The sequence below is a fragment of the Choloepus didactylus genome, chromosome 10 (genome assembly GCF_015220235.1).
Source record: "Choloepus didactylus isolate mChoDid1 chromosome 10, mChoDid1.pri, whole genome shotgun sequence".
Lineage (NCBI taxonomy): Eukaryota > Metazoa > Chordata > Mammalia > Pilosa > Megalonychidae > Choloepus > Choloepus didactylus.
Genome location: NC_051316.1, coordinates 120,071,416 through 120,082,977, shown reverse-complemented (window position 1 = coordinate 120,082,977; position 11,562 = coordinate 120,071,416). Strand labels below are relative to the sequence as shown.

Here is an 11,562-nt window from a genome sequence, read left to right as displayed (position 1 = left end):
TTACCAAGGGCATGCTTGCAAGGGAGAGAGAAAAACAAAAGGTAGGTGACCTGATCCAGGCTTTTATGAACGGCGTGTAAGGAGTTAATGGTATTTGCTGGGAGAAGAGACCGTATCTATTGAATGTCCTTTGGAGAGAGTCTCAAAGTATAGAATTACTTATAAGAAATAAACACAGAGTCTCTCAACACGTGGCTCCCTGAAGAAAGTTGCACAAGCTATACAACTTGCTTGGGTGTAAAATGAGATGCTTTTGATTTAAGTTCTCCTCTTGTAGTGTGAGGTAACCATGCAGATCTCATGTAAGGCCACGTCTGTTATTCTGGGCCAGAATGCCTGTTCCATGCAGGAAGAAAGGACAAGTGTTTCAGTAGGAATCTGGAGGCATTTACCAACATCCTATACTTTAGTGGGGCTTGAAGGCCAACTCTGTCTCTCCTACAGTGAGCTGCTGAAAGCTCTGCTCAGCTCTTGCAAGGAGTCACGCTCTACATATGCCCAATTCAGGGATTGGCCAAGGGTTAGAGGGAAGAGTTTTCCCATCTATGGTTCCCTCTTTTCCTGGATTTCTCCCTGAATCACCAGCTGCCCCAGCAACCATAAATGCTGATTTCTGATTTCTCAGCTCAACTGCTCTTGCTTTCTGCTTAAGCTCCGTCTGCTACTCAGACTGGAGAGGGACCTTGAGAGAAACACCATATAAATGTGGACATAACCCAGTGTGGTTCACTTCTCCCGGGGGTTGAATTCCCTCAGTTCAGCCTTTTGAGTACTTTATAGTGTACACAAACATTAATCCTTAATCCAGAGTTTATAATTCTTAATAGTGGAAAAGTTAGTGTGATCCAAGATACTTTGCAATGAGATACTCCGTCACTACCAAAAGCTGGAAATCTTAGATACTTCTTAGGCAGATGTGCCTTTTTTTTTTATTTTGTAATGGATACAGGGTAAGAGAGAGAAAAAGGAATCATGATGACATCAATGTTTTTGGCCTCAGCCCATGAATGAATGCTGGTGCCATTAATGGAGGTAGGGAAGACTAGAGACTTAAAAGTGACAGGAAACTTTCCAAGATTTTTGACTCCTTCACTTCTATACAGGAAACTCCATGTTAGTTCAGCATTTCTCTTTATTTCAGTGTTCCTTGAACTCTTTCCAAAGTAGAAGGTTGTCTGGTGCCTATAATAGAGTGTCTAGGTTGGCAGCCTTCATCAGTCTTGGTCTGCCCTCCATCTGAACCTTGGTGTGGGTAGCCCTAAAGTGACACTCTCTGATGACACTCACCCCCCAGATAAACTCACGTCAACCTGAGTGATTCACCTCAAGTCTTACAAGCATTTGTCTACAGGACCTGAACAGGTAGGGCACACCTGTCCATGAGGTCAGCTGGGAGGGGTATTGGATAGAGAAATTCAGAGGACAAGGGGAACCCTGGAGCCAGATGTCAAGGAAACACTTTTCTCACTTTAGTTTCAACAGTTAGTTTTAGGATTGCAGTGAATCTTGTCTCAATGAAGAAAGAAAGGCAGGTACATTGCTGTAGCCAAACAAAGAGGAAATCTTGAGATAGAGAAATAAAGATAAGAAAGGAAGAGTTTTCAAGAGGCCAAGTAGAAAACAGGGAGAGAAATCTGATAACAATTAAGCACATACAAATACATCAGGTACTCTGTTGGTAGCTTTCCATAAAATATCTCTATTCCTTACAACAATTCTGACAAGGATGTGCTGTCATCTCCCTTTTATAATTGAGTAAACTGAAGCTCAATAGAGGATCATCAACTGGTCCAAGAAGACACACTGAAGTGGTGAAGTGGAAGGTTTTTGTAGCACTAAAGCCTTTCCTAAGTAACAATATGTCATATAGTTAAAGAAGTGAATCATGTAAATCATCCCAGGGCCTTAAAAATTTTATTTCTGTGTGAACAGAGTTAATGAAAGATCCCAATGATGCATTCTGATTGCAGTATGATAGAGGTATATGAGGAGGTGATTTTTGGTTGTGTTTTCAAAAGTCTTGGCAATAGTTCAAATTTGTAACCTTCTGTAAGAATGAGGATATATTTGATAAGTGATATAGATAACTCAGTAATGGCCATGATTACAGAGTTTTGCTAACAAGAACGTATCCAATCATAAGTGATGTACAGTGATGAAATGACAACATGTTTTTGACACTCCACCATAAACCCTGCACCACCAGCCCCTCAAACAGAGAACAGGCTAGCTGTGAACGGGGATTACAAAGCACCACTCAAATAAACAGGCTTATGTGTGTTTCTGAAGGGTCAAAGAGCCTTTATATGATGAAAATTATTCCCTAAAAAGGGCTCTGCTTTGGGGAAATAGCCCCATGTTCTTCCATACCCTTGCATGTAAACATCTGCTCTCAAATGTCTTCTCTTTGAGCTACAGTGAGCAGCAGATTAGATCATTCAGCTTGCAACCCTCATCTTTGGTGGGCTCCATATCAAGAACAACCTGATCTCAAACATGTAAGGATACCCTCCCTCAATATGAAGGATTAAACAACAGTAGTATTCTCCTTCATGTTATACCAATTAACCAACTTGACTGACTTTCGTAAGACAATTAGGACCAGAAAAAAGTTCCCCTTCCCAAACACCATAGACAGCAACATATTTACTTCTTGTTGAATAACACTACAATTAAAACAGACTAGCGACTGACTATAATTGGATCTGTGGGACATTGTCCCTGGAGTTTCAGAATTTGTAATCCTGCTCGAATGGATTTCTAACTTCAATTTGTTACACAAATTAGAAACTTTTCATTAGCATCAAAGAACTTAAATGGCCTTATAATGCCACCGAATGGTCCTTTGGAGGCTGTGTTGGATCACGGACTTCAGGGCAACTCTTGCAACATGAAAAAAAATCTCTGCCATCTTGTCTGATACCATGAGAATAGCTGTCATAAATGTCCTGGGTTTGAGAAGCAAATACTAATATTATGTTTAAATATTCATGGTTTTCAGTAAATTAATTTGTGGCTGCAGAAACCTATACCTTCTTGTATTCGGTGATACTCCCAAACTTTTTGGAAAGATATGATGGATGCCAGAAGAACCAGGCCATTGAAAGCAGAACATCTCTAAAGAAAGAAGACTGTTACTAAACCAAAGGAAGTAAATCATACCAATGGTCCAGGAGTAAATGGATAACATAGCCATAGATGAGTGATATATCTGGTTTTGGGAGAAGAAAGAAATCGTAAGATTGTTTCCTTCCTCTATACTCATCATGTGTTTATGAAATAAACCCTCTGACAGCAATGTCAAAAGAAATTTGAGAGCAAAAATAGCAGATTGAGGATTCTTTATTTATTGATTTCCTCCTTGAAATTATCCTTAATGATGACAGATTCCTTCACATATATATTCTTAATACTATTGCCAAGCTAGAGAAGTCTTAAAAACATAGATCACAAATTCATGGAGTGAAAATATCAGCAAATGGGGAGAAAGGTTTATTTTGTGTATAGTTTGTGATGTTTATCCTTCTATGCATATAAAAAGATGAATAGAACATAACAAAATGTTCCAGGCAAATTGGACATCTATCACAGGTTTTGTCTTCCTGGGGTTTTCCCTCTACCCCAAAGTTGAGATACTTTTATTTGTACTGTGCCTGCTGATGTACCTGATCACCTTTCTTGGCAATATTATTCTGATCTCCATCAGCATTCTGGATTCCCACCTGCACACCCCCATGTACTTCTTCCTCAGCAACCTCTCATTTATGGACATCTGGTACACCTCTTCTGCCCTCACTCCAATGATGATAAATTTTCTTTCAGGGACAAACACCATCTCATTCTCAGGATGTGCTGCTCAGATGTATGTCTCTCTTGCTATGGGTTCCACTGAGTGTGTGCTCCTGTCCATGATGGCTTATGACCGGTATGTGGCCATCTGCCACCCCCTGAGATACTCCATCATCATGAACAGGAGGGTCTGCATGCAGATGGCAGTTGGCTCCTGGGGGACAGGCTGCCTCACTGCCCTGATGGAATCTGCATCTGTCCTACACCTTTCTCTCTGTGTTAATAACATCATCAATCATTTCACTTGTGAAATTCTGGCTGTCTTGAAAGTAGTATGTGTGGACACCTCCATGGCACAGTTGATCATGCTGGTACTCAGCATACTTCTCCTTCCCGTGCCAATGCTCCTCATCTGTGTCTCCTATGCCTTCATCCTCTCCAACGTCCTGAGAATCAGCTCAGCGGAAGGAAGAAAAAAAGCCTTTTCAACGTGTGCAGCCCACCTGACTGTCGTCGTTTTGTTCTACAGCACAGCTCTTTCCATCTACCTGAAGCCCTCAGGTGTAGATTCACAGGAAATAGATAAATTTATGGCTTTGGTATATGCTGGATTAACCCCCATGTTGAACCCTATCATCTATAGTTTACGGAACAAGGAGGTGAAAGTGGCTTTGAAAAAATTGCTGACTAGAAATCCTTTTGGTACTCTCTTAATTTCCATCCTCAAATGATATTAGACCAAGTATATTCACTTGAAAAATCTCCAAAATTAACCATAAAACTGCATACTAGTTGGCATAAATCAAAACCCTGGACAATACACATTTATCATAAAAATTCACCTTCCTGTCCTCTATCCTGATTGGGTTTGTAAATAATACTGTCAATATTAATGAATCATTTAGGGTTCCAGAATTATGTTTTTGGAAAAGTATTTAATAGTTATTTATTTTATAAGTTGATTATATATTATACATGATATATGATATATATCATGCGTCTGTCATATATACATATAACATTAACATTAGACACTTGCCTATTGTTTCACACTTGACTTGCTATATCATCACAGTATCCACCTCTCGCATCCCTGTGACAATAACTAACAGAATTAGAGACTAAAATTTAGAACCTACTACTTTTGAAGCAATTTTAACTAATGTTATTTATGTTTACCTTTGAATTTAAGTTGAATTCAAGAAACAATAGGAAGTATTTTTAAAGTAAGCATGGATGCAATTCAAAGAGGTAAGGTATCATAATTTGTTAAACCATGATAGCATCCATTAAAGACCTCTTCCAAGTTTCCAAGATGTTGCAATGTGAAAAAACTATGGTTTTAGATTTGATGAAATATAGTAGGGATGATTTTGTTTATTTGGTCCAGGTAAGTGGCAAATGACTGAATATGGGTGTCTATGTGAAGATAAGGTGTGCACAGCTGTGATCCTGTATATGAGGTTGGGTAGAGGGATAGCAGTGGAGGATCGTGAATCCTCTCATGTGGTACCTTGTGTGTCTGTATGAAATAATCACCATGTACCCATGTTACTGTTTTCCACAGAGCATACTGAATTAAGCAATTAAGACTGAAGAATAAAAGATGTCAATTTTTACCCTGAAGAGAGTACATTACAATATAAATGATACATTAATGTAGACACATATTAGGGAGAATAGTTATAAATATATTTTATATATGTGAAACAAATTGCATAAATTGTAAATTCTCAAGTGTTGCATGTTGGTGAGTTTTTCTTTCTCTTTTCCATCTTCACTGGAGCTGGGGAATAATATGAAGCCCACGTGAACATGTCATGTTTTTTTTATCAAGGAGGTTTCCTTGCATTATGTGGGTGAGTTGTTTCTTCTGGTGAAAAAAAGTGTCTCTTGCTAGCATACATCTCTGTTGCCTTAGCTTTAGGTTTTGGGCAGGCAAGACAATTGTAGACAGTTCTCAGAGGAGGCCTCAGCCTGAGCAATGCAGAGCTTGCAAAAAATGGTTCCGCTAAAGGTGCGAGGACTGATGAAAGGCAAGTACATGGAAAGGATTCAACTAGAAGGTACTGGGTGGTGTCAATCCAAGCGCCCTCAGAGTATAGGAGAATTTTTTTTTTATCCCTCAAATACTAGATGTCCAGTTCTATTGATTCTGAACCTCTCCAAAGGTAAGGGCTGGATATCTATATTGTGAATAAAAGGAATCCAGGTATTCTTATTTTCATCCTTAATCTCACTACAGAACAACAGTGACCATGGCTTGATGATAAGTTATTTGGTTGAAGAGGAAGGAGTGGTAACCTTACTACCCAGGCAATTGTTACAACAATTTACAATAAACCCTGTTCCAGGTAATCAAATCCATTGATCCTACATTTATTTAAGGAGTTATTTCTTATTATTTGTTTTTATAGGTGAAAAATACACATAAAATGCATAGAAATAAAAGTTCTATGCCTCATCAAAGTGTTCATGTTTTATCACCTTCCCAGTTTTCTCCCCCATTCCCACCAAAGTGACTTTTCCAATATTCAAGCCATATTGTTGTTGGTTTCCTTCTGGTACAAATCCAACTTCAGTACCTAGAATGTGGATATTAAGGCCCTATGTTGGCATAGTTCTTATAAGCCTCCCAAACCTCACTCTAGTGTCAACTCTTCTGGGTCCAGGAAGATCCTAAAACAGATATGCATTGAAAGGAACTAGAAAACCAAAACAATTTTGGAAAAAAAATGACATTGCCGGATTTATATAACCGAATTTCAAACTTAGTTATTAACCTACAAATCGAGAAGCTGTGATATTGATATAAAGACAGGCAGATAGATTAAATGAGCAGAATAAAGAGTGGGAATGAACCCACAAATATATGGGCACTTGATACTCAATAAAGGGCCAAGGTGACTCAGCGTGTATGACGGTTTTTGTTTTTTTTTCAATGTCTGGTGCTGCAACAACTGCTATCCATATCCTTCACCAAACACCAAATGCAGTTCAAGGTGAGTCAGGCTCAAACAAAAATGTTTGATCTCTAAAACTTCTAGAATCATGCAGAACATCTTTTTTACTTGGGGGAAGGCAAATAATTTTTAAACAAGACCCCTCAAAATGTCACCCCTATATAGGTAAACCATTTTTTTAAATAATTTTTCAAAATTAAAAACTTCAGTTCTTTTTTTCTTTACATTTGATAATACCTGAGATGTTTCATAGATGTCCTTTATCATATTGTGTACATTCCCTTTTATTCCTAGTATACTGAGAGTCATTTTTTATCATGAAAAAAATCTGATTTTACAAATGCTTTTTTTTTCACTTGTTGACATGGCAATTTCAAATTTTTCTCCTTTATTCTGTTAATATGATGAACTTAAGTGATTAATGTTCAAATATTAAACTGACATTTCTGAGATAACAGTTACTTGTTCTTGATATATTAGCTCTTTTATATAATGCTGGACATGATTTACCAATATTTTTTGATGATTTTTGGGCATATCCATGAGTGGTATTGTTCTATAATTTCCTTTTCTTGTAATATCTTTGTCAGATTTTGTTTGTATCAAGTTATGTGGCCTCATAATAAAGTTTTGGGACACATTCTATCTTCCTTTATTTTCTGAGTTGCTATAACATTTCTGCAATATTGATATTAATATTTATGTATTTATATTTTAAATTTACAAAATTCACTTGGGATTCACTTCTCTAGACATGAAGTTTTATTTGTGGAAATATTCCATTTCCACACTTATTATATGTCTATTCAGTGTTTCTATTTTTTTGTTGCATAGATCTCAGTAAGTGGTATTTTCCAGAAATGTATGCATTTAATCTATTGCTGGATTTGTTGGGATAAAGTAATTAATAAATTCTCCTATTATCCTTTAAATATAATAAGAGGTGCAGGGATATGTGTGCTCTTATTTCTGAGGTTTTAAATTTTTGAGGTTTTTTTTTTTTTCTTAAATCAGGTAGAGTTTTATCAATTTTATCAAATTTTTCAAATATTCAAGTTCTGACTCTATTACTTTCTCTATTGTCTTTCCCTCTTCTCTTTCATTATGTCTGCTTTGATGTTCATTTTTTATTTCCTTCTGCTTAATTTGGCCACCTTTTCTAGCTTCTTTAATTGCAATATAAGGTAACTGACATAAAACCTTCTTCTTTCTAATATATCATTTAAAGCTGTACCTTGCTACCAAAACACTGCTTTCGCTGCATTCCACAGATTGATATGATCGTTTCCATTATCATTCAGTTCAAAATAAGTTTTGGTTTTGATTTCCTCTTTGACATGCTGGGAATTTAAAATTGAATGGCTTAAAGTCCAAATATCGCAGAATTTTCTGATAGTATTTTTAGATATTTTAGATATTTGTAGATAGTATTTTTAACTGGTGTTAAATTCAATTCTGTTGTGTTCAGAGAACATACTCTGTATGATTTCAGTCTTTTGACATTTATTTAAATGTCTTTTATGAGCCAGCATTAATCTATTTTGGAAACTATTCAATATGCATTTGAAAAAGATATGATTCTGAAGTTGCTGAATAGTGTTTTGAAAATGTCGATTGGATTAATTTATTTGATAGTTTACAATATTCCACATTCATATTGAATTTTACCCATATATTCTATCAAATATTGAAAATGAAGGTGAAAAACGTTCAGATATAATCCTAGATTTGTCCATTTTTCCTTTATCCCTGTCAATTTTTTTTCATGGATTTGAGTCTATGCTATTGGCTGAATGTACATCATGTTGTTTTATTTTAACTTCTTTTTGATGATTTGATGTTTTTATTATCTGATTCTTTTAATATTTGATTCCTTGATGTTACCTTTTCTGATCCTCATATAGGCATTACAGCTTTCTTTCATTAAGTTTTTGCACGTATGTGATTTTCAATCCTGTTACTTTTCAACTTCTCTGTGCCTTTGGTTAAAGTGTAGTTCTTAAAACATAAAGCTACACTTTTCTTTTTTATCCACTCTCACCATCCTGTTTCACTTTGAGACTTTACACCATTTATATTTGAGGTAATTAATCATCATATATTTTGTTTAATTCTGCAACCTTGCCGTTTGTTTTCTCTATGTCTTCTCTATTTTTTATTCTATATATCTGCATTATTTTAAATTAATCAAGTTTAAATTAGTCTTATTAGTACACATTATATTCCCTCTAATATGTTTCCTTCTGGTATTTATAGTGGGTGCTCTTGGGGTTACACTGTAGATAGTTAGGCTATTTCATTCTGCCTTCACTAAATTTATATTAAATCACCTCATGTAAAGTGTAAAGCCTTTATGACAGCAAATTGCCATTTGTGCATAGGTGAAGGAGGTAAGCAATTTGCCTATGAAATTCCACCTCCCTATAACAGGGCAGGCTTCAAGCAGTAAGAGGAAAACAACAGGCAGATGACCTTTTTTAAGCTTTTGTCAACTGAACCTAGAGTAAAGAGACTTATGATATATTCTTGCATAAAGAGATCTCTTCTATTGAAAGCTGTTTGCAGATTGTCTCTAGATAAAGAATTACTTATAGTAAATAAGCCCAGGATTCTGTATTGTCAAAGTGCCAGTATTTAACGGAACTACCTTCTCAAAAGGGGCTCTACTTGAAGGAAAAGCTCAAGGTTCCTCATCCCTTCTCCTAAGTCTTCTCTTTGAGCCATGATGCATAATAGACGAGTTCCTTAAGCTCACAGCTGCCCATGTTTGTGGGCTCCATATAACGTACAACTTGATGTGATACATATCATACCTATCCTCAATATGAAGGAGAAGTTGCCACAATTCTCCTTAATGGTATAGAAATTAGCCAACTTGACTGAATTTCATAAGACAATGTGGAGCAAAGATCCCCTTTCCAAGCACAATAGAACAGGAACAGATTTACTTCTTGTTGAACAGCACTGTAATTAGAACAGAACTGCTACTGACTGTAATTGCATCTGTGGGATATTGTCCCTGGAGTCTCAGAAATTGTTATCCTTCATGAATAGGGTTGTAACTTTAATTTACCCCACAATTAGAAAGTTTCCTCTAGCACTGAAGAACTTAAATTGCCTTATAATGCCAATAAATGGTCTTTTGGAGACAGTGTGGATCGTAGATTTCAAGGCAACTCTTGCAACATGAAATATTCTCTGCCATGTGTCTGCTACCATGAGAATATCTGTCATTTTCCCAGATTTGAGAAGGAACCTTTGGATATCTAAATATCCAAGGTCTTTAATAAATTATTCGTGGCTGTAGAAATCTATACCTTCTTATATTCCCTGAAAATTCCAAATTATTTTTGAGAAATCTGTATGGGTGCCTGAAGAAAACATGAAATTGGAAAGTAGAATATCTGGGAAGTAAGAAGACTGTTATTAAACCAGTGGAAGGAAATGATTTCAATGGTCCAGAGGTAAATGGATGACATAGCCATAGATGAGTTACAAATATGGTTTACTAAGAAAGAAAGCATAAGATGGTTTTCCCTCTCTTTCTCTTATCAGATGTTTATGAAATGAGCTCTCTCACAGCAATTCAAAAGAAAGTATGGGAGAAAATATCAGCCTATTTTTTATTTATTGATTTCCTGCTTGAAATTTTCCTTATTGAGAGATTCCTTCAGACATTTATTCCTAATAATATCACCAAGCTAGAGATGCCATTACACATAGACCAGAATTTCAATGGAGTGAATACCAGAGAATGGGGTGGAAGGTCGTTTGTTTTTATACAGTATGTGATGTTCATCCTTCTATGAATACATCTCTGTGTATAAAATGATCAATAAAACAGGATAAAATGTTCCAGGCAAACTGGACAACTGTAACAGATTTTATCTTCCTGGGGTTTTCCCACGACCCTAAAATTGAGATCCTTATATTTGTGCTGTGCCTGCTAATATACTTGGTCACCTTTCTGGGCAATATTATCTTGATCTCCATCAGCATTCTGGATTCCCACCTGCACACCCCCATGTACTTCTTCCTCAGTAACCTCTCCTTTGTGGACATCTGCTACACCTCTTCTACTCTCACTCCGATGATGATAAACTTTGTTTTAGGAACAAACACCATCTCATTCTCAGGATGTGCTGCTCAAATGTACTTCTTTCTTGCTATGGGCTCCACTGAGTGTGTGCTCCTGTCCATGATGGCTTATGACCGGTATGTGGCCATCTGCCACCCCCTGAGATACTCCATCATCATGAACAGGAGGGTCTGTGTGCAGATGGCCATTGGCTCCTGGGTGACAGGCTGCCTTACTCCACTGCTGGTTTCAACATATGTTCTACAGCTTTCTTTCTGTGGTAATAACAGCATCAATCATTTCACTTGTGAAATTCTGGCCGTCTTGAAACTGGTGTGTGTGGACACAACTATGGTACAGTTAGTCATTCTGGTGCTCAGTGTACTTGTTCTTCTCATGCCAATGCTCCTCATCTGTGTCTCCTATGCCTTCATCCTCTCCAACATCCTGAGAATCAGCTCAGCAGGTGGAAGAAGCAAAGCCTTTTCAACATGTGCAGCCCACCTGACTGTCGTGGTTTTGTTCTATAGCACAGCTCTCTCCATGTACCTAAAGCCCTCAGCTGTAGATTCACAGGAAATAGATAAATTTGTGGCTTTGGTATATGCTGGATTAACCCCCATGTTGAATCCTATCATCTATAGTTTACGGAACAAAGAGGTGAAAGTGGCTTTGAAAAAATTGCTGACTAGAAATCCTTTCAGTACTATTTTACTTTCCAAACTCAACTAA

The 11,562-nt window shown here is 36.9% G+C and overlaps 2 protein-coding genes across 2 annotated transcripts; both read left to right on the top strand.

Annotated features, from left to right (window-relative positions):
- Window positions 1-3,560: 3,560 nt before the first annotated feature.
- On the top strand, window positions 3,561-4,520 carry LOC119505765 (olfactory receptor 13F1-like). The gene has a single exon (XM_037798687.1). The coding sequence runs from the start codon at window positions 3,561-3,563 to the stop codon at window positions 4,518-4,520; it is 960 nt and encodes a 319-aa protein (XP_037654615.1).
- A 6,082-nt stretch (window positions 4,521-10,602) lies between these two features.
- On the top strand, window positions 10,603-11,562 carry LOC119545374 (olfactory receptor 13F1-like). The gene has a single exon (XM_037850848.1). It carries the CDS (start codon window positions 10,603-10,605, stop codon window positions 11,560-11,562), a length of 960 nt encoding a protein of 319 aa, XP_037706776.1.